This window comes from Castor canadensis, chromosome 6 (genome assembly GCF_047511655.1).
Source record: "Castor canadensis chromosome 6, mCasCan1.hap1v2, whole genome shotgun sequence".
NCBI lineage: Eukaryota > Metazoa > Chordata > Mammalia > Rodentia > Castoridae > Castor > Castor canadensis.
In genome coordinates, this window is record NC_133391.1 from 45,660,724 (window position 1) to 45,682,049 (window position 21,326).

The 21,326-nt window shown below is 40.8% G+C and overlaps 1 protein-coding gene across 4 annotated transcripts in view; it reads left to right on the forward strand.

Annotated features, from left to right (window-relative positions):
* The window catches only part of Tgfbr3 (transforming growth factor beta receptor 3), a 193,436-nt gene that overhangs the window by 112,732 nt on the left and 59,378 nt on the right, over positions 1 to 21,326 (forward strand). For all 4 annotated transcript variants that reach the window (XM_074076496.1, XM_020158353.2, XM_074076495.1 and 1 more), the window contains one exon: positions 6,717 to 6,854. In XM_074076496.1, coding sequence (XP_073932597.1) covers positions 6,717 to 6,854 — 138 coding nt within the window. The remainder of the gene's footprint in view (positions 1 to 6,716; positions 6,855 to 21,326) is intronic.

Genomic DNA, 21,326 nt, shown 5'->3' on the forward strand with positions numbered 1-21,326 from the left:
TTGGTGATTGAGATGAGTCTATTTATTAAGCATGACAGGGAATATAAAAAAAGATGACTACACAAAGTGTTTTTCCACTTCAGTCAATGTACAAATATTGAGCTCCTTCAGTTTGCTTAAAGTTTGCCTGAATGAAAACCACTTAAGATTCTGTGCCTCTAAAAGATAGTGGAACATTTGATCACTTTTTAAAATTGATGTTTTTTAGCCTTGAGGGAATATGTTTCAAGGTTTTTGGGTTTTTTTCACACTTGCATAACTGTTAAAGATAAAACTTCTTTTTTCTTTCTTTTCCTCCCAAACGTGTCATAAGAGCTTCTTTACTCTGTCCCATACACATGGCAAAGGATGATAGGGTGTTTATTCCCATATGCCTGGTGGCCTTGGAATCTTCTCCCATATGGTCCAGGCAGCCTTTAGCGATTACTTTGGCAGTTGGAATCTATCTGCTTTCCTTGATTCTGTTTTAAAGTTCAAGTTGAACTTGATAGTGAAGTTAATGTTCTCTTGATTAGATGCTCCTGTCTTTTGGCCAGAAAATCAGGACAATATGATTCTGTAACCATTGTTTGAGTCACGTTTCATTAATAATTTTTATTGATCTTCCTTGCATTCATTTTTTTTTGGCAAAACTTGTTGATTAATTACATGATAATCCCTAGGATGCAGAAATGAGTATGACTCAGAGTTTGCCCTTGAAGAATGTGTACTGAGGATTTCACAATGTGACAAGAGAGACAAACATCTGAATCGATCATTTCAGTTCCGTGCAGAGCTGTCTGGTTCTGCCTGAGGGATGGGGAAAGATATCACTGGAGGTTGCATTGGAGGCCAGATGCAGATGTCCATCTGGGAATGTGACTGTGACACACTTCAGGCCAGAGCCTGTGACATGTTAGTAACGTGGATAGTGTGATATCTACACAGCCTCTGCTCCATATTGAAGGACAACAGATAAGTGTCTGTCAGTGTCCTTAGACTTGTTGTCACCAGTGGTCTGCTGAGAGCCATAGGGGACTTCTGGGTCCTTCACCAAACCATATCTCCTCTATCCCTGCCGCTCCCTCTGCAGCGGCTGAACTGTGGGCTACACTGGGAAGGCAGGTCCAGGGTCCCTTGGATCTCCTTGCAATGCTCCCGGGACCCCTTCAGAGGGTCATGACCTATAGTTTCATAAATACTCTTCTGTTTATAAAATTTCTTGCCCCTCAACCCCCAACCCAAATTTAGTTCTCAGTATTTTTCCAGAGCATTCAAAATATGGAGCAGAGAAGACCAGACTTATTTATGCATCAAATTTCAGACTTTAAGGTTTTTTTTCTTTCGTTTGTGGTTATATTAGATTATTTTCAGAAGCTCCCAGGGAATGGAGAATCATGTCCTTCTTTGGGGGGAAGGGAGCTAGTTTGGGAATTGACCATATTCCTCCCAGCACAGTAAGTGGTTTAAAACAAAACCATTGAGAAAGAGCTTGGTGTTGCCTGCCATATCAGTGCTTCTCTAGACCAGAGGGATGGTCTATGGTCCCTAGAGGTGGTGTGGAGACACTAGGAGGCCTGGAGTCCTTGAATTCGGCACCGACAATCTGATTCTCCTTTAGAAATTCAGAGACTTACAACAATTTGAAAGTAAGGACATTTTCAAAAAAAGCTTTGAATCCACCCCTCCCAGAATAGTTTCAGGGAATCTTTTTATATTAACCCTCAAATGGTGAAAGACAAGCGTGGTAAGTCAAATGTCCACTGTGAGGGCTTCTCAGATGGGTACCCTATAAACACCGTGAGCAGCTAGCTAAATACTGTTCCCATTTCAGCAGTCAGCTGCATGGCTCAGATCCACCCGGGGTCACATTTGAGTTCCTAAAAGTCATATTGCCTAAATGTAAGTAAAGTTTGAGTTCAGTGGTGGAACCCTAGTATCTTGAAATGGGTTTGTGACTTCAGGTCTGTGAAACGCATGGTGCTGGGAGGCCAGGCTGTTTTCAGTGGCCCCTGTGGTCAAGAGATGCCACCTTCCCTCTAGGATGGGACCGATGAAGAGTATTTACAGACCAGCCTGTAACTTCACAGATCCTGGTTATAGACACTGTCAGAGTTCTTTTTCTTATCTATGTAGTGTAAACTGATTATTGAATCATCCATTTCAGAGCATTATTTGGTCTGACTTTAGATAGTAAGAATCTTTCTGGTGGTATTTTAGCTGGTATCATTGCTTATGAGTCCACAGGGTCTGTTCAAAGAATCAGAAATGTTGAAATAAAACCTTACTGACACATTAGCAAGATTGGATAGCGGTTAGCCTTTCCTATCAGTTATTCTCACTTGCTTTTGTTTGTTTTAACAGACCCAAAGAGTAGGGGGCCTTACTAATACAAAATCTTTTGAAATCTCTGATTAGAATGTCTTACATCTAGACTATGAATTCTGAGAAATTTAAAACAATTTTCATATGATATCTTTTCATAAAGACAATAGCTTTTCCCCTTCCTATAAATACATAATTATTTTCATAATTCACAAAGTAATTTACAGTTCAAGACTGTATATAGTTTTTCTCATTAAAGATAATTCTTGGGAAATTGAGAAGCCTTCACTATAACAAGGTCCACAGAATACTGTCCTTGTTCTTTTCTGGTGATGGTGTGGGTCAGGACATGCTTCCCAAATGGGAGTTACAAAGGCGGTCTTTCTACTCAAAGGCTTTATGCACCTGTGAATTGGCCTTGACTTTGGACAAAGTTGTATTCAGATTCCCCAGAAAGTCACTCAGAAAAGCTTTACTTTGAATCGCTTTATAAAATTCCATCTAGCATATTCATTGAAGTACTTGGGTGGCCTGGGAAAACCTAGTATAAATAGATGTTGTAGAACCAATTAGACCAATTTTCTTTCCTCTTTATAGAGGAATGACCAGTGAGGTGTGAAAAGCATATGGGGAGTGACAGACCAGATTTGCACTTTGTCATACCACTATGAAGATGAAACATTCAGCACAGTTTGAGACAAACATGATTAGAACTGGATCTTCATAGACCAGTATGTGTCCAAAATATGAAGTTGAAGAGGCCACAGAAACCCAGAAACTGACTTATCTTTTAAGTTGGTTTTTCCCTGAAAGGATGACATCTTAAGACCAGAAGTATGCTTTCTAATTTAATTAGATGGTGCCATTTTGTTTCCATTTCTGCCATTAGAACTTTCCTGCTCTTCTATAGTGGGCTCCTTAACCCAAGTTAATGGGTACTTAACCTGGAGTCATGGAACCATAATGGATTTATTGCCTGACATTTTCTGAAAAATTTTATGTGATCTGGGTGGTTTTGTGTGTATATGATGATGAGATTCATGCTTGCATTGAGTTCTTAAATACTCTGTGACTCCCAGAGATTAACAAAGAAGCCCTGAGTAGTCATTGCTCCCTTGCTTGGGATAAATCCCAGTTGGCCTGTGAGCCTTCATAGCTCACATCACCTCTACATTCAGTTCCTTATTTACTTTTGTATGGAAAAATTTGGTGAAGGATTGAGGGTCAACTCTGGAAGCTACTAAATTAGAAACTGTTGGATGCCATTTGTATTCTTTCTTCATGGGTTATTTCTTTGCTGCAGTTTGCCTCAGCTCTGATCTTAGACCACCACACTGGACAATCTAACTGTAAAAACTTGAGCAGGATGTTCTGATGTTTGTAATTTGTCTGTCTTGAGCTACAATCTACCCTAAAGAGAATTTTCTTTTACCATCCCTTTCCTTTTTTTTTTTTTTGTTTTTCAGCCTAGGAGAAATTTGGTGACTTAGCCAAGGATTCTTTGAGATATTCTGAGTATGTTCTCCCACATTCCTGGGAGCTTTTGTACCTTCATGCTCTTGTTGGTCATTTTTAGTTGACCTCTGCCTTCCCTTCAGCAAGATTTCCTCACGTGGAGGAAGTATAGAAGAGGAAGCTGTTGAGGGATTAGGTGAGTGGGTGCTTGCAGGACTTTTTGTCCCTGCCAGATGATCTTTTAAAAAAAGTATTGGGTATTTTTCTTTTAATTTCCCAATAATAGTGTGAATTCATCTTTGCCAAGTGGCTTTTGGGGCTTTGCCTGGGTCCTGTGTGCCAGAGTGAGAGATTCATCTTGGCCAGACACTGCCACATATTGAAGAGGGAACCATTTCCAGGAAAGCACAGGGAGCTTGAGACTCCTAGAAATCTTCCCTTGATTGTTTGAGCCAGACCTTGACACTTTAGGCCATCTGGAAAATTTTGGACCTGAGCACTGATATCTGTTTCATACATCATCTCATTTCATAAGCTTTTTAAAGAAATTCTTATTCATTTGAGGTATGTATTCACTTATTTTGCATTATTCATTTGGATCAAAACTTTTGCATATCTATGAGAATTATATGCCTGAAGACTGCAAGAAAATAATCAGAAAAAGATTTGATATGCTCTCTGCAGATATACATTGCTATTCTTTATGCATTATGGTGTTCAATCAACAGTTTTGGAAGCAATCAGTAGAAAACCCTGTTACAACACTTCCTATTAGTGAGAGTCAATGTTGCATTGCAATGTTTAGGTTTTCTGGAACAGGTAATGATGCTTTGTCTCTGGGCTCCACTCTTCATGGAGTGTGCTCCCTGTGGTAATGCATCTTACTGTTCAGTTCATGCTGTAGTTTGTAGTTTTGTCTCTGCTCTGTTTCTACAGCTGCTCTTTTCAGTGGTTATCCATCTGTTTATTTCTAGATGCAAACAGTGACTCCAAAGTGTGGTATGAGTCTGTACAACCAAGGAACATGTTATTTTGCTGTAGCTATAGTTGATATCACAGTTCATTCAGTACTGTGATTTGGCACTGTGCTTGTGCCAAATATAAAAATGATCCTAACTGTGTGCAAAAATAGCTTGCGACAGTTGGAGTATTGCTTATATTTTTGTATTTTTCTGCAAATTAACTAGCTAAATCCCTTTGAACTTATTAATATTTTCAGCCTTTTAAAAACCTTTTAGGTAACATATAAACTTACAAATTTGCTGTGGTAGTATTTTCATTATCTATGACATATTAAGTGTGTGTTAAATATAGATCATCTCTTTGCCTATAGTCTATTTTGGGAATGAAGATGTGCACACTCAATAGTTAACAAGCAAAATACAATTATATACTATAGTACAAATTATTTTCAGAATAAATCACTTTTTCTTTTTAAAACAATTTTATTAGCATATAATAGTTGTATGGGGGATACATTGTGTATTTACTTTTGTGTTTGTGAGACACCTTAGATTTACCTGCTCCATCATACTCCCTTTTCCCTTCTTTCCCCTTAGATCAATTTCAGCAGGCTTCATTCTTCTAGTTTCATATATGGATATACAGAATACCACTATATTCCCCCTTATTCCCCCTTACCTTATATCTCCCCGACCTCTCATAAGTCCCCACCCCTGGAAAAAACCTATAGAATAAAGCACTTTATGGCATTGAAAAGTAGAGAGATAAAATATGCTATAGGTGTTTAGATGATGTTTACCGTGTGCTGAAGCATGATTTTGAAAGATAAGTAAATATTAGTGCCTTATTTATCAATGATCTTGTAATAAATGATGTTGGCCATAGATAGTCCCCAGAAAAGAAGGTAGATGCTTTGCCATCAAAATGTGCCAGCAGCCAGTGGGAAGATGTAAGCAGTCAGCTTCTAGTGCTGTGTCCTTGAAGACTGTATAGACTTCAGGTCTAGTCCATTTAATCCTCAGAAGGGTTGGGGGTAAGATGTACCTCTGAGTCTGTATCTTGCCCTCCTTTGTTGTTTTATGGCTGCCTTTGATAAGGTCAGACTGCGTAGTCAAGTGATATTCCCCAACCCCCTGAACAGAAAGCCAGTGTGAGGCAGGCTGTATGAAAGCATCCAGTAAGTATTTCTTCACACACCCTTTTGTTTTCCTGTGTCCATGTTGATCAACCTTGGCTCCTGTGCTCCCAGAGGACAGTGTTGAGTGCACTTTTCCTGGCTCTGCTCAAAGGCGTGTTTTGATGATGCTAATGATGATAATGGTGACCTACAATAGTCCTTGATCCCCGGCAAAATGACCACACTTTTCCTCTTCAATCTGTAGTTTTCTTCCGTTTTCTTTTTGGCAGGGGTACTACATAATCAGTGTTTATTCTGTTGAATTCCCTAGGCCTCATTTCTTTGGAAAGCCCCTTTTCACTACTAGCTGGGATGAGGAAAACCCTGGCAGCGACCTGTGGCTGCCCCCCCCCTTCACTTTTAGGTGCTTTTCTTTGGCAGAACTCATGTAATATTTATTTAGAGGTTGGAGCCTACCTGGGAGAGAAGAAGACATTTCTTTGAAGGTTCTGAGGAAAAATGCACCCCTAGGAGATCCTCTAATTTCAGTTTAGTCATTTGATTTTGTGGATAAGGCAACCCTGAAGATAACTTTTATGCTACCTTGACCAATTTTGAAAAAAAGTCTCGTCTATGTTCTATTCTTAGGACTTGAGTCATGTTTTAGTTGAGATTAGTGGAACTGAACCATATCAAATAGCCATTTTGTAGGTTTTTTTTTCCTGAAAGACCCAATATTGGCAATATCATCTAGTTCTGCTTAACATATCTTGCTCCTTGAACAGTGAATTGTAGAAAAAGTATCCAGATGCTGCTGCAAGTGACTTGTGTAGAAATCCAGTGTTGAGATCAATCCTCCCTTTCTTCTGCTTCCCAGGTCACTCTGCATCTGAACCCCATCTCCTCAGTTCACATCCACTACAAGCCTTTGGTGTTCCTGCTTAACTCCCCGAAGCCCCTGCTCTGGCACCTGAAGACAGACAGACTTGCCAGTGGGATCTCCAGGCTTTTCTTGGTAAGAGTTTAAAACCCTCTTAATATTTATTTATTCTTCATGTATTTATTTTTGCAGTACTGGGATTTGAACTTAGGGCCTTGTGTTTGCTAGGCAGATGCTCTACCACTTGAGCCACACCCTCAGCTATTTTTGCTTTTGTTATTTTTCAAAGGGGCCCCACTTTTGCCTGGGCTGGCTTTGGACCATGATCCTCCCATGTCTACTTCCCGTGAGTTGGTATTACAGAAATGAACCATGGTGCCAGCCCTTCCATTTGAGTCTTTGTGCAAGGTTATAGTGACCCTAAAACTTTGTGGTCTTTTTTTTTTTTTAAGGCATCTTTTCACTAAAAGTGTGGAGTTGCTTACTTGACAATGTTTGGGTGGCACAGAAAAGCATTCACAGTGTTGGAGGTATGGCTTAAGCAGTAGAGCACCTGCCTAACAAGTGTGAAACCCTGACTTCAAACTTGCATACCACCAGCGGGAAAAAAATCACGCACAGAAAGTAGATGCCTCCTGCAGGTTTTGTGCAGATGGAGAGTCAGGCCTCTCTTACACCATAGTGCAGGACTTGCAGTCTGTGCTCTGTGTGGCCTGAGCTTTGGTTCAGCTCTAAGAGCCCCGCTTGTGGAACCAGGAGCACTGTAAATAGCCACTGGATGGGTGGTCTGTGACCACAAAATAAATACGACAAGCCCAGTGTTGTTTATATCTAACACAGGTCTGATTTCTGATAGGAGGAGCTGTTTGTTGAGAAAGTGACACAGTGAGCTCCAAATGAAATCATTTGTATTTTATTTTTAAAATAGCTGGAACCCAGCTCTTCTGGAACAATCCAAATATTACCTACTATTTGTAAATCATGTCCTTTTGAGTTTGCCAGAACATTCAAGTTTGCTAGTTGTGGAGAAATAGATGGGTTGTTTGGATGGGATTTTTGGGGTATGACATCATGTCTGATGATGAACTGTACGCAACTCGGCAGTGATAATTCACAGTGTCTATTGTGAGAGCGACATGCTGGAGTCCTCACCACAGGGCTGTGGGCTTTTAAACCTTGCCTACAAGCATCTGAGACCAGTGGAGTCCTCAGTTAAGTTTTCCTTTCCTAATGGACAAACCTTTCCTAACTGATGACTTTAATTCAGACCTCTCGTTTCTTGTCACTTGCATTTTATATACTGAATAAAGTAAGACTCTATAGTTAATGTAGCTAATAAGTAGATAAATGAATAAAAATGGAGGAGATGGGGAAACTCCTCTTTATGGTAGAATTAATAAATATAGAAGAAATAATGGAGTTAGAAAATCATTTTGCAAGTGACCTATTAAAATTTGAACAGGCAAGAATCACCGAGAGATGCTAGATGAGTAGAAGTGGAGGGAGTTTGGGGGACAGGATATTTAGGTACTCACCAAATATCTTTTCTACAAATTATTCATTAGTTGTGGAAGATAAAATAGCAACTGTGTACATTAGGAATATCCAACAACACTTTAACCAAATGATCTAAATTAATGTCACTGATGTGGGGCAAATGGACATTGTGTATCTGTAAATGAGAAGAAACACAGCATCACTTATGTGTTATTCTAGCCATGGATGCATATAACCTGAATCTAATCATGAGGAGACACAGGGCAGAACCAAACAGAGTGACATTCTGTAAAATAAAGGGCCTGTCCTCCTTAAAAATGGAGTCATGAAGGCTAGGAAAGGCTCAGGTGCTATTCCAGATTAAATAAGACTAAAAAGACCCATGTGACCCTAAACTGGATCCTGTTGTGTAGGGATAGGGCAGTTGCCATATTACAGACATTATGGGAACGGTAGACCAAATTAGAATTGAGCCTAGAGATTAAAGTATTGTATCAATACTAATTTGTTGTGTTTGATAATTGTACTGTGGTTTTGTATGAGAATATCTTTCTTAGGAAGCATACTTCACACACTTAAGTATTAAGCGGCAACGGGTCAGATAGTTCAAAAAAATATGTATAGGCAGAATAATAAAGGAAATGTGGAAGTTGTTTAAAGCTGATTAATCTAGTTAAAGAGCATACCAGAGACCTCTGTATTATACATTGCTGTAAATTTGAATTAATTTCAAAATACAACATTTTTAAACTCAAAAGATACATTTACAAAGGGGGAGTCACTAAAAACAATGGTAGCTTCTCTTGAAAACTGATACTCTTACTACCTCTCCATTAAAAAGTCAGAACAGCAATAATTGAGTTGTTGATTTTAGCACATTGATTTAGCACATGGTAGACTTCAGGAATTGTAGTAAGAAGAGCGTTAGGACTTCATCTCACTTAACCCTCATCATAGCCCCATGGTAATGGGATATTTATTCCTTTTCATAGTTGAAGAACGAAGACTTAGAAGTGAAGTAGTGACTCTGGCAGAGCTGGAACTCAAAACCTGAGGACTAAATCTGTTCCCTTCATACTCAATCACTGTCAATCTCCTGTAATTACAATTATTTGCGACAGTAAGACTTAAGATTGTAAAGTCATATGTACATTTAGTTCATGCACTATAGAGCTATACTGTCCAATACAGGGGGAACCAGCTATGCATAGTTATTTAGAGCACTTAAAAAATTTAAATCTAGTTCCTGTTGTTAAGCCACACTACAGGGCTCAGTAGCTGTGTGAGGCTAGTGGTGGCCACAGTGGGCAAGCTATGGAGAGGTTATAAGCAGAAGCCTTGCCTGTCCTGGTTTGAATCTGAGCAGTAATTGGGCAGGATAATTTCTCTAAATCTGAGTTTTCTCAGTTGTAATTTGAGAATAATAATAGTCCATATACCCTAGGAATGCTATCTTGATTAAGGTTGTGTATAAAATATTAGTATGTTGCCTGCACTGATAACTTCATGGACATTTGTCATTTCTGCTGTTGGTGATTGTTAGTCATAGTAAAGATCTCTTGGGACATGTGTTAAATTAGCATTTATAATTATAAAATGACTAGCTTGGCTGGTCCCAGATTTTAAAAGCTCCATTTCTCTGGGGTGTAGGTCCAGAGGATAGTGTAGGCTACATCCATCGTAGTCGTACTTACCATTTTCCGGATTCCTTCTTTAATCTGCAACTCCATGGGTTTAAGGCACAATATCTTAGTTATATATTTGCTTTGCTCTTGTTTAAGAACTGTAAGAATTGCTTCTTGCCCATTAGTTTAAAATACACTAACAATGAAGGAGAGACTGTTTCAGCCAACAATTTAATAGCAACCCTATTTAGAGTTAATCCCATGTAAAGAGATTGCAGACTACATGACAAATTGAGAATCACCAACCCAGGGAGGCAGCAGGAGTGAAGTCAGTACTTAAATCCAGGACCCCTGAGCTCTGCCTCAGCATCAGGCAAGCTTCTTCAAGGAAATGATTTTTTCCCTTCTGCTCACTTTTCGTCACCTGCCAGAGATGATGGACCATCTGTTGTGCATTCAAATTCTCAGATCAGGACTAGGTGGTCTAAGCTCTTGCATAAGCTGGGAAGTTCCCCTTCAGCAAGCTCTTCCTATACCTTGTGGCCCAAAGTGACCTTTTTGTGTCTCCTCATCCACATGGCAGCCTTACAGCAGAGGGACAAAGGTAGGTAGAGGACCAGGAATATGTCCTGTTTATCCATTGTCATTGAGAGTGAAAGTTTGGGGATAAGGCTACACAATTGTTTCTGCTAAGGGCTTCTTCAAGCACTTCAAATGGTCCATGGACTCATTGGAAGCAAAGACCTCACCATCTCAGCTCTGCCTTATGCAGAGAGCTTAGAGCTGCAAGGAGAAGGGTGGGTCCCTTAGCTCTCAGCCTAAGACACACTGTCCTTGTGTCCTCCTGACACGCTGCTGAAGGATTCGTACTGCTGTCTCGAAACCGTCTTTGCTTTTTCAGTAGAGTTACAATAGTTTAAGATTTATAAACTGGACCCAGTGACACATGCCTATAATCCCAGCTGCCGGGGAGGTAGACTCAGGAGGATTGTGCTTCCAGGCCAGTCTGAGCAAAAAGTCAGTGAGACTTGATCTCAACAAATAAATGAGACCTGGTGGCACATATCTGTAATCTCAGCTATGTGGGAGACATAGACAGGAAGATTTCAGTGCCAGGCCATCCCTGGACAAAAATGTAACATCAAATGTAATATTTGAAAAATTACTAATGCCAAAAAGGGCTGAGGATGTGGCTCAAGTGGTGGAGTGCCTACCTAGCAAGCACATGGCCATGAGTTCAAACCCCAGTACCACCAGACAAAACCCAACAAACAAAAAATAAAGCTATTTATTTTTCTTAAGTAGAGTGGTGAGAAAAGTTCAAGTAATAGCATCTATTCATTGAAATGGACAACTCTGCATTGTTGTAACTACCCAAACTAAAAAAGGAAAACAGGCATAATGAGTTAGGAGGGTTTGCATTACTCAGAATGTCTGTTACTCACTTGAATAATATAAAACTACTATACTTTAATCCTGCCTGATAAAGTATGGGTCTTTCTGTCAAATCACATTAGTCCTGTTCAGCTGTCCACAGCACAGGGAAGGGGAGGGCGCAGGGCAGGAGAAGGAGGCTTGCCCTCTGCAAGTATGGTTGCTCTGTGAGCTTGTTCTGGATGCCTAGGAAACGGGAGAGGGTAAATAGTGGAGAAGAGTGTTTCAGGCTGTTTCAAGTCCTGGGCCTCTGTAAGTCACACACACCGTCAAGTTTCACAGACTTACAGTTTTCATTCTACGATAAGTGTGGATGGCCCAGAGAGTATTGACCAGAAATAAAAATAATCCTATGCTCTCTGTGTGTCATGTTGAAACTACAAAGAAAAATCTCTCAGAGGGATCATATAAGCTTGTCTTTATTTATGTAATACTTACCACACTGAAGAAAAAGTAGGCTAACTCAACTGGGCAATCAGTGTTTGAACGTTCAACCTCAAAGGTTTTTTTTTTTTTCCTACAAAGTATTGGGAAGAGCACAATATTAAACTGTCTTTAAGAACATACTATAGGCCAGGTATGGTGACTCACACCTGTAATCCCTATGACTTTGGAGGCAGAGATAGGAGGACTGTGGTTCAAGACCAGCCCAGGCAAAAACTTAGCAAGACCCTATCACAAAGAAGAAGCTGGGCACTTAGTGCATGCTTACTGTCCCAACTACGTGGGAGGTGGAGATAGGAAAATCACAGTCTGAAGCTGGCCTCAGGCAAAAGCATGAGACCCTACCTGAAAAATAACTATAACTAAAAGGACTGAGGGCATAGTTCAAGTGGTAGAGCACCTGAGGCCCTGAGTCCAAACCTCAGTACTGTCAAAAAAAAAAAAAAAGTATATTTTGAATAGACATTCCAAAGAAAGGACACAAATGACCAAACAAGCACATGAGAAGATGCTCAATGTTACTAGTCATTATGGAAGTGTTAATCCACCCCAATGAGATGCCGCTTCACATGGCTGTGACAAAAATGACAGATAATAACAAGCATTGTCAAAGATGGAGAGAAATTGGAAGACTCTATAGTGCTGGTGGGAATGTAAGACAGTTCTTTGGAAAATAATTGCACAAAACCATGTCCACAAAAACATGCCCTCAGATATCCAAAGCAGCATTATTCAAAGGAGCCAGAAAGTAGAAACAACTCAAATGTCTACCAACTGATGAATGGATGAAAATAGTGCTATATCCTTTCAGTGGAATATTACTTGGTCATAAAAAGGAAAGAAGTTCAGATACATATCGCAACATGGATGAACCTTGAAACTATACTAAGTGAAAGAAGCCAGATGTAAAAGGCTGCTATTTGAAATGACCAGAAAGAGTATAGGTCCATAGAGACAGAGTATAGGAGCCATTGCCAGGGGCACCTAGCAGGTGAGAATGGGGTGTGAGGTTTCTCTTTGAGGGTATAGAAGATGTTCTGGAATTACATAGTGGTGAGTGTACCACTTTGAGAATACACTAAAGATATTGGATTGTAAAATTGAAAAGGGAGATATAGTACATAAATTATACAGCATAAGGCTAATTTTAAAAACCATTGCTGCAGCACTCTTCAAAAGTGTTGGGACAGGGGCTGGGAATGTAGCCTGTGTGGGACCCTGGGTTTGACCCCCAGCACCACAATAAATAAATACATAAATAAGTAAGTGAATAAATAAATGTGATGATGCAAAATCAGCAAACTAGACTCGGGGGTAGTACTGGGCATTGAACCCAGGGTCTCGTGTATGCCAGGCAGCCGCTCTACGCTGAGCTCCACTCCTAGCCTTGAACTAGATTTTAATATGTGTACTTTTACGTTACTCCTTGCACCTATCTGACTGTTTTTTAAAAATTTTGCTTTATTTGCATTTCAAAACTCAGCCTACAGACTTAGAGCCTGGGACATAAAGAAATTTTCAAGGTGAGACCCAAATTCTTGGCTTCTTAATAACATAACATGACTACTCCAGGGTCGTAGCCAGCCTGTGACTATTAGGGTTAGCTGCTTTGCATGCTCCTAAGGAAAAAACAACAGCTAAGATTAGGAAAGTCTCAAGAAATAAGCAGCTTCTTCCAACCTCTTGGGATTACTGTTGTGTGATTTCTTTTCTCCAGTCACTTATCATTAAAATCGGAGAAAAAAATGTTTGTGAACGTGTGTGTATGTTTGAGTGGCAGATGGGGAGATGGCTGCCCAGTTACACTTGGATTTCATATAAACACCAATGCTTTTCTTAGGATGCCTGTGCAATATTTGGGACATACTTATGCTAAAAAAAATTACCCACTATTTATCTGAAATTCAAATTTAATTTGGCATGGTGTCTTATGTTTCATTGGCAACCCAGAGGTTAACTCAGGTTTTTGTGTCTATGTGTCGTCAGGCCTGAGGACCAGTTGTGGCTTCACTGTGCTAGTTATACACCGTAGGACAAAATCACTCAACTCTTCAGGCCTCGGTTCCTGCATCTTGAAGATGATGGGGTTGTATTTATTAGCTGATCTCTCAGCTTTTAAAAATTCTCTGATTCTTTGATAATATAACTGCTAGAGATTATATCCCAACTTAATTGGAAACAGAAAATTGCAATATGAACATCGCCTCTTCAGCAAATCCAAGTAAATATCAAGGCAGAGCAGTTGAAATAAATGAGAGAAACCAAACTTTATGCTGTTGGCTTTGGATTAAAAACAAATCAAAACTTAATCCTAATGAAAAATGTAAATTGATATCAGGAACATGCTTAATATTTAAAAAAACAGCTTTGCATTTCCAAGAGTGGGGGAGGGGTGGGTGACGAAGCGGTGCTTGCCAAGATCTGGTTTATTCCTTTTACTTAAACTGGAGGGGAAAAAAAATGTCCAACTGCTTTGGGCCTCTGCCACCAAACCACAGGCCGTCCTCTGGTCTCACTGCAGTTTGGATGACTGACAAGGCTGAGTGAAAAACAAGTGCTATTTGTTTTCCTGTGCCTCGTATTTAACTGGAAATCAGAAGGCTCAGTTTCCAATCAGTTGTTAAATAGCCCCAGATGTGAGCTTAGCGCCGCACAGGGGAGGACCACGCACAGCCTGTACCATGCGCATGGCCAGCCATTACTTCTCGTAGAGCCAAGCCATGTGTAACTGAGGGTGGCGGTGTCCAGAAATACCCAGGAATAACTCAGACATTCAAGTTTGCTTGAGAATTGGGAACTTAAAAACATATTCTGTGTTCTATTGTGCTGCACTTAAAAATCTGGAAATAATTATTTTTCTCTTCTAATTTCCTCCTTTCCCTTCCTTGGCAGACCCCACCCACCCACACTTTAAAACCCACAAAATTAGCATATCTGGTATGAGGGTTTGTGTATCTAGTTATTCATGCATCCAGCACCCAGGTTTGGGTGTCTGAGCCTTGCTGGAAGTGAACTAGCCCTGGAGGATCCAGAGAGAAATGGAGTGAATTCCCTGCCCTCAGGGAGCTTCCATTATGTAGTGAGTTGGTTAAGAAACCCAGAGTTGCAGTTTAGTGGGATCCTGGACATGGGAGAAAGTGAGTTCTCCTCTCAAAATGCTCCTGAGGCAGCTCCCTCCAGGACATTGATCTGGGGAGCTGTGCATAAACACAGCTTCCTGCTCAGCCCCAGTGTCATCCCTCTTCACTGAGGGGCTGGATACACAATTTTGAATTTTCCAGTGAGGTCTTTCCCCAAATAAATTCTCTCTTGAAAGCAGATTAAATAAACGTTTCAAGATTGGTGGTTCTCCCTTTAAATGTCTCTGGTGGAATGACTCATTGTGTCCTGTGGATAGTCCAAGTGGTTGTGCACTGTGCATTTCTATTCCAGAGGCTGCTTATCTGTTGGTTTTGTGGCTTGTCCTTAAGAGCCTTAATTATATGGGGCTTGATCCTCTCATGGAGCTGGGGTCAGTCAACTACCATATTTCCTAGGAATGAGTTTCTGGCCCCTTTGTGGTGAGAGAGCGCTTCCTAAATGTCAGTGTGGCGATTAGAACCTTGGAGAGAGTCCAGTTGCAGCAGGTAAACCTTGTCCAGAAAGAGTTTTTGAAAGACTCCTTAGGATTTATCCAAACTCACTCGGGTAAGGTGGTGAACACAGCCAGTGTATGAGGGCCTGAGGCCCTTGTGAGGTTTGCCTGGGTATATTTTCCTGAGCAAGCCATCCTGTCCAGGAGGTTCACACAAGTGTAGGCTTTTCCTGGCTCTAGCTGGATGGGTTGTGTCATGTCTGTGTGCAGGCACAGTCCCAGCCCTGGGAAGGCTTTGCTTTCATTCAACAAATTGAGGTTAAATAAACTCTCTCACTGAAGAGGGAAGGTTGGTGTTTCTTTGTGTAGAGTCTCATGGCACCCTGTAAGGCTTTATTGTCTAGAATTAATTTGGTAGTCTGATGCATCTGCCCTTCTCCAACATTGGGCAATTGTATCAGATGTTAATCTTCGGCGGTGTGGGTATCATGGTGAATGACCTTTAGAGAGCTGTTTGGTAGAAAAAGTGAGTGTTTTGTTAAGGGAGGCCGCAAATTGTTTTATTTTTGTAGAATGGGAGAGGAAAAGAATCTGTCTCCCAGGAGATGTGGAAGCTCTTGGCTGTGCTTGGGTCCTGTCATTGATCAGATTTCCACAAGTGGGTCATACTGCCCGTCTCTGAAGGCAACTGCAGGATGCTCCAGCTTTTTCCTGGGCACAGGTAGTTGGGTTTATTTGAGGAGGTCAAATCTTTATTTCAAACTTTTTGGAAGTTACTTCTGATTTCTGCATGGGAGGAAGGAGTTCGCTTAACCTTTATTATTTCTGGGTTGAATTTGTATCCCAAGACCCGCCTTTGCCTTTGGTTCTCAACCCCCTATTCTTAGATGGCCTGGGGTCTTTGTTGTAAATGTGACCTCTTCATGCCGTAGTACCAGGGAGGCATCATTGGTCTGTCTCTGCCTAGTCTCATTCGAGTGGGGAATGTTAGTGTGATAGGACTCAGATTGTACTTGGAAGCCAGGGACAACAGATCCTTATGCACCTGTTGTCACTGTTAAAAGTCCACAGTGTTCACAGCCTATTTGCTCTCCAGCCTTCCCATCTTTATCACTGAGAACCTGGGGGATATAGGCTGCAGGCAGATGTTTGGAGCTGCTATTTGGAGCTAACACTGCTGAACCCTTGAAAAACAGGGTTCTTAGGTCCTTTTTTAGCAGTCTGGACAAGAAGGCTATGGTCTGTCCCAGTGAGGAGTGAATTATGACCTGTTATAATTATGACCTCAGAGTCATCAAATAACCCTTGTAGCCTGTCATGAGGATGTCCATGCATGTGTGTATTTAATGAACATTTAATAGCGCATCCCGTGTGCTAGGCATTCTCCTAAGGACTTACATATGTTACTTTATTCATAAATATCACCTACCATAAAGGTAGGTATCTCCATTTTCTGATGAGGAAACTGAGACAAAGAGGCCGTAAAGCATGTAAAGTGTTTAGAGTAGTGTCTGGCACATAGTTAGTGCTCAGTAAATATTAGTAATAATAATACCTTTTAGAATGGTAAATGGGGACCTTGTAGGAGATGATCACACTGCCTGCCTTGAGGACATGACTGTAATGTCATCTGTAACTCTGATCTCTAGCATGGAACCACTAATCCCAAGAACCAGACTTGAGAATTGAACCCAGAGAGCCAAACTGGGGCATCGGGTCAAGTGAGCAGAAGTCTTGTTTTAGCCAAGCATCTTATAAATGCGGTAGCTCAGTATTGGGGTTTAGGCCTGCCAGCACTACACTTGGATAAGGGTTTTTAAACTGTTTCTTAGACTGCTTTCCTAAGAATGTTTTTCCTCTGGGCTCCTGAATACTGTCTCTGGACCAGCTCTACCAGTGCCTTTTTGGTTTGCATAGGTATTTAGCGCCCTGCGATCTCTTCATCATTGATGCTAAAATGTGTTCAGCTCACTCTTCTTGGATTTGGCACAGGAAGCTATCATGATCTTCAGAGGCTGTTAAATGTAGGCTGGAAAATGAGGGTGGGCATAAGAATGTGGCCTGCTCAGAGGACCATGCCTCTGTCTGAAAGGTAACTGTAGGAAGGTCAAAAGGGTCTGCAACTGGTTGTTTTGGGCTGAAGGCCCACCTCTACTTCTTCCCTCCAAGGAAATGTCCCTGCACCCTTTTTCCAAACTGTTCTTAGGTCTGTGTTTGCATAATGTGCCAGACATACAGCCCCATTTCTCCTGACTGTATTAACCACTCGCAGAAACTCTCAGTCAGGCTTTATCCAGAGAAACAGAGCCTGTAGGAGATATATATGAAGAAATTCATTGCAAAGAATTGGCTTGCACCATTGTGGGGACAGGCAAGGCAAGTCAGAGACCCAACAGGGAGGCTTCAGTAGAGCAGCTGGTACCCAGACATGAGCTGAAACTACTGTCCACAGCTGGAATTTCTTCTTTTCTGAGAAGCCTCTATTGTACTCTTATTAAGGGGCTTTCCACTGACTGAATCAAACCTCTCAGATTGTCTAGGACAGTCTCCTTAGAGTCAGCTGGTTATGGACTTTAATCACATCTGCGAAGTACCTTCACAGTCCATAGATGAGAGTTGGAGTGATTAAAAGGACATAGCCTAGCCAAGTTGACATATAAAACCAACCATCACATGCGTATTTGCATCTTAGATTTATACAGCCCTGTATTCTTGTTGTGCTGTATCCACTAGCTTCTATTCAACCATTTGAAGGTTCTTGGGCAATTTGTGGTGGTTATTTACTACAACTTGCTTTCTAGTCAAATAATTTGTGTTGTAACAGTCATCCCTATTTCTGTTATCCCCTCCATTCCCCTTCTCTCCGCTTTCAGCAGTACACCTCCTCCTGCTGCCAGGGCAGGAAGTTCAGAGAAGCAGACAACCTAGCTAGCTGGTTGGGAGAGGTAGGGAAAAGCAGTAACCTCCTACTTACTCTTCCCACTTTTCCTTTTTGCTTCTTCCAGAATCTGTTTGGATTTGTCTACTCATTCTATGTAGAAGGCTTGGCTTTAATTACCCAGATCTTTGGTGACCTGTGAGCACCAAAGAGAGCTGACCTTTCCAGACACATTCAGTATCCACCTTCCCATGTGGAAGGAGCATGGTGTAGAGTCCATTAGACAGTTTGGATCTGTATTCATTCCTCGCTAAAAGTATAGCCTGGCACTTTACCTACTCACTCCGAGTGCCAGTTTCTTCAGTTGTCAAATATAAGGATTCTGAGTGTGTGTAATGTGCATTTAATGAGCAGTCAGAGAGAGACATTATGATTTTTATCTCCCAGCATTCCAGTGCTGTAGGACCGGGGGAGACTCCTGTCTGCCTTACACTGATTGCTGAGTTTGGCAGCTGACTTCTCCCTCTGATGGTGAGAAGTCAGTCTGTTTCTCTGTGAGAAACAGGGTTGCTTCCATTCCCAACCCTTGATCCTTTAGTTGCATTGAGCCTTCATTTTCTTATCTGGAAAACAGGATGGAGATTCCCAGCATCAGTGGGGAAGAACTCTACAGTGAACATTCTGAGGTCCTATTTGGAGTCAGGGATTTGTAAAATTCAGTTTGTGCCCTTGACCTGGCTTGGCAAATTGAATGGAACTTGAAACGCAAAAGCAAAAGTGATCTCCCTAGTGAAGCGTTCCCTAGAAGCACATTTGCAGAGCACTTTGAGGAATGGGGCAAATAACAGTAGCGATACTAACATTTTTTTCCCTGAAAACACTCTTTAGATGGCAAATGCGCTTTGAAATTTGGTTCAAGCTCATCTTACCATCATGCTTACGTTGGAAGATGAGGAAGGGTAAATCTGGACATCTGGGAAGATTATTTTGTAAGGCGGAGGCAGATCCCTTGAGAGCCTAGCACTCTACTTTGGAAAATTATTATAATGTCACTCACCTGTCATTAATTTGGCACCCAGTGGGGACAGAGTTTGTTTCTGAGATGGAGTGAGATCTTTTGCTTCCTGCATGGATACATCCTCACGTACCCTGCAATTCTGTCAGGTTTCCATGGGAGACGAAAGAGTGCTGCCCTCACACTGGCTTATGTTCGGGTGTATGCACGCTCATCTTCAGACGGCAGCTTCTCAGAGCTTCCCTTATGGACGTGTGGTAAACATGTAGAGGATTAAAGGACACAGGTCAGGCTCACTTCTTTAGTTTTTTACATTTCTGCAAAAATTAAAAGAAAAGCAAACAAGTTGCTCATCATGATATATTTTGAGAAAATCGCCAAGTATATGTTAATCATTTTATTATAGGAAAATAATCTGGTTTAGGATACAAAATGAAAACAAAGAATTTAAAAATGCATGATTAGCAGACACTCCAATCATAGGGCTTATGAATATGTAGCTTTGCACATTATGAATGTAGACTCATAGGCATGGAAATTATTATTTCTCTAAAATAATCCTTTTTAAAAAAAACAAAACACTGAGTTATGATATATGTTAATAGAAAACATGTTTCAGATCACATTTCATATCACCGGGCTTTGGAGGAAATAGGCAAGTATAGTCTTCCCAGGAGTTGGGTAAGGAGAACGTGTGATTTTCTTCTTTCAGAATGTAGGGTTCAATCCTGATTTAGGAGGTAAATATTTCAGTACTGTTCCAGTAACTTTATTTTTGCTGGACTTTGTGGCCACATAATCTCCTTAATGCCTTTCTGTGTGGGGGCTGTTAGGAATTCCAAAACCAATCTGTAGATCCTACTTACATATAAACCTAGATTATAGAGAAATGCCTATTCTCCTTCACCATATGTCTTTTTCCCTCCTGAAATTAAGCTAGCAAATTCTTGGCATAGCAGATGTTTCTGAAATATCAAAGTATTTTTCTTTGCTTTACCTGTTTTCCTTGTTTTGCTCAGCAAGCAACTCCAAAAAGAGATTTGCTTATGTAAGAGTTAGGAAGGTGAAGAGGAACAGTAAGAGGTGGATATAGAGCAGGACAGAGGAGGGAGGGGAGCAAGTTGAATTTTTACCAGCGCCAAAATCATGGAAACTGTGAAGTTGGGTGTGTGAGTTGGAGCAGTACCAAGGACTTGTAACCTGAATAGCAGGCACTCACCTAACCGATAATTCAAGCTCCAGATGGACCACAGCTGAACTGGTGTGTGTGTGTGTGTGTGTGTGTGTGTGTGTGTGTGTGTGTGTGTGTGTCCGTCCAGAAACAGCTTTCTTCTTCTTTTCCTCTGAGATCTCAGCAGGCTTCTCCTTATCATTAGAGAACTGTGCCTTCTCTTATTTCACAAGACCCACTTTTTTCTTTTTAAATGTACAAAAAGATGACTCCATCTATACCTTGGCTTCTCTGTCTCTCTCTTGGCTTTTTTTAAAACCAGTTCAGGGGAGGAGATTCTTGCTTGTTCTCTGAGTAGTCTTGTTCAAGATTTATAAAGATTATTTGGAGTGAATAATACCTATATCTTTTAGAGCAGTGTTCCTAAGTATGCATCAGAATCACAGGCTGTGGGAAGAGGATGACAGTGTGCTTTCCTGGCTCTAAGGTTCCTCACCTTACCATCCTGGAGTCTGCATTTTAACTTACACTAGTCTGAAGGTCACACTTTGGGAAGCACTGGGCTTGAGATGTCTTCTTGACTTTGATTTATGTTCTGAGACCACACCAAGAAGCAGATGGGTGGAAGCATTCTCAGTTTATAAACATGTTTCTTCCTTAAGGTCATATTGAAGGAGGACCTAGAGCAGTGCTGTACAATAGAATTATAGTCCAAATTACGTAATGTTTTTATAAGTTTTCTGCTGATGCTGATCCAGCACAGTGGAGCACCCCTGTAAGTCCCAGTTGAGGTGGGAGGATCACTTGAACCCTCAAGTTTGAGACTAGCCTGAGCAATATCCCATCTTTAAAAAAAAGAAAAGAAAAAAAAGCATGAAAAAGAAGATTTTAATTAATACATCCAAATTAATATGATATGTTAATTAACATGTAATCTGTCAATAAAAAAATTAATAAGATAGTTTACTT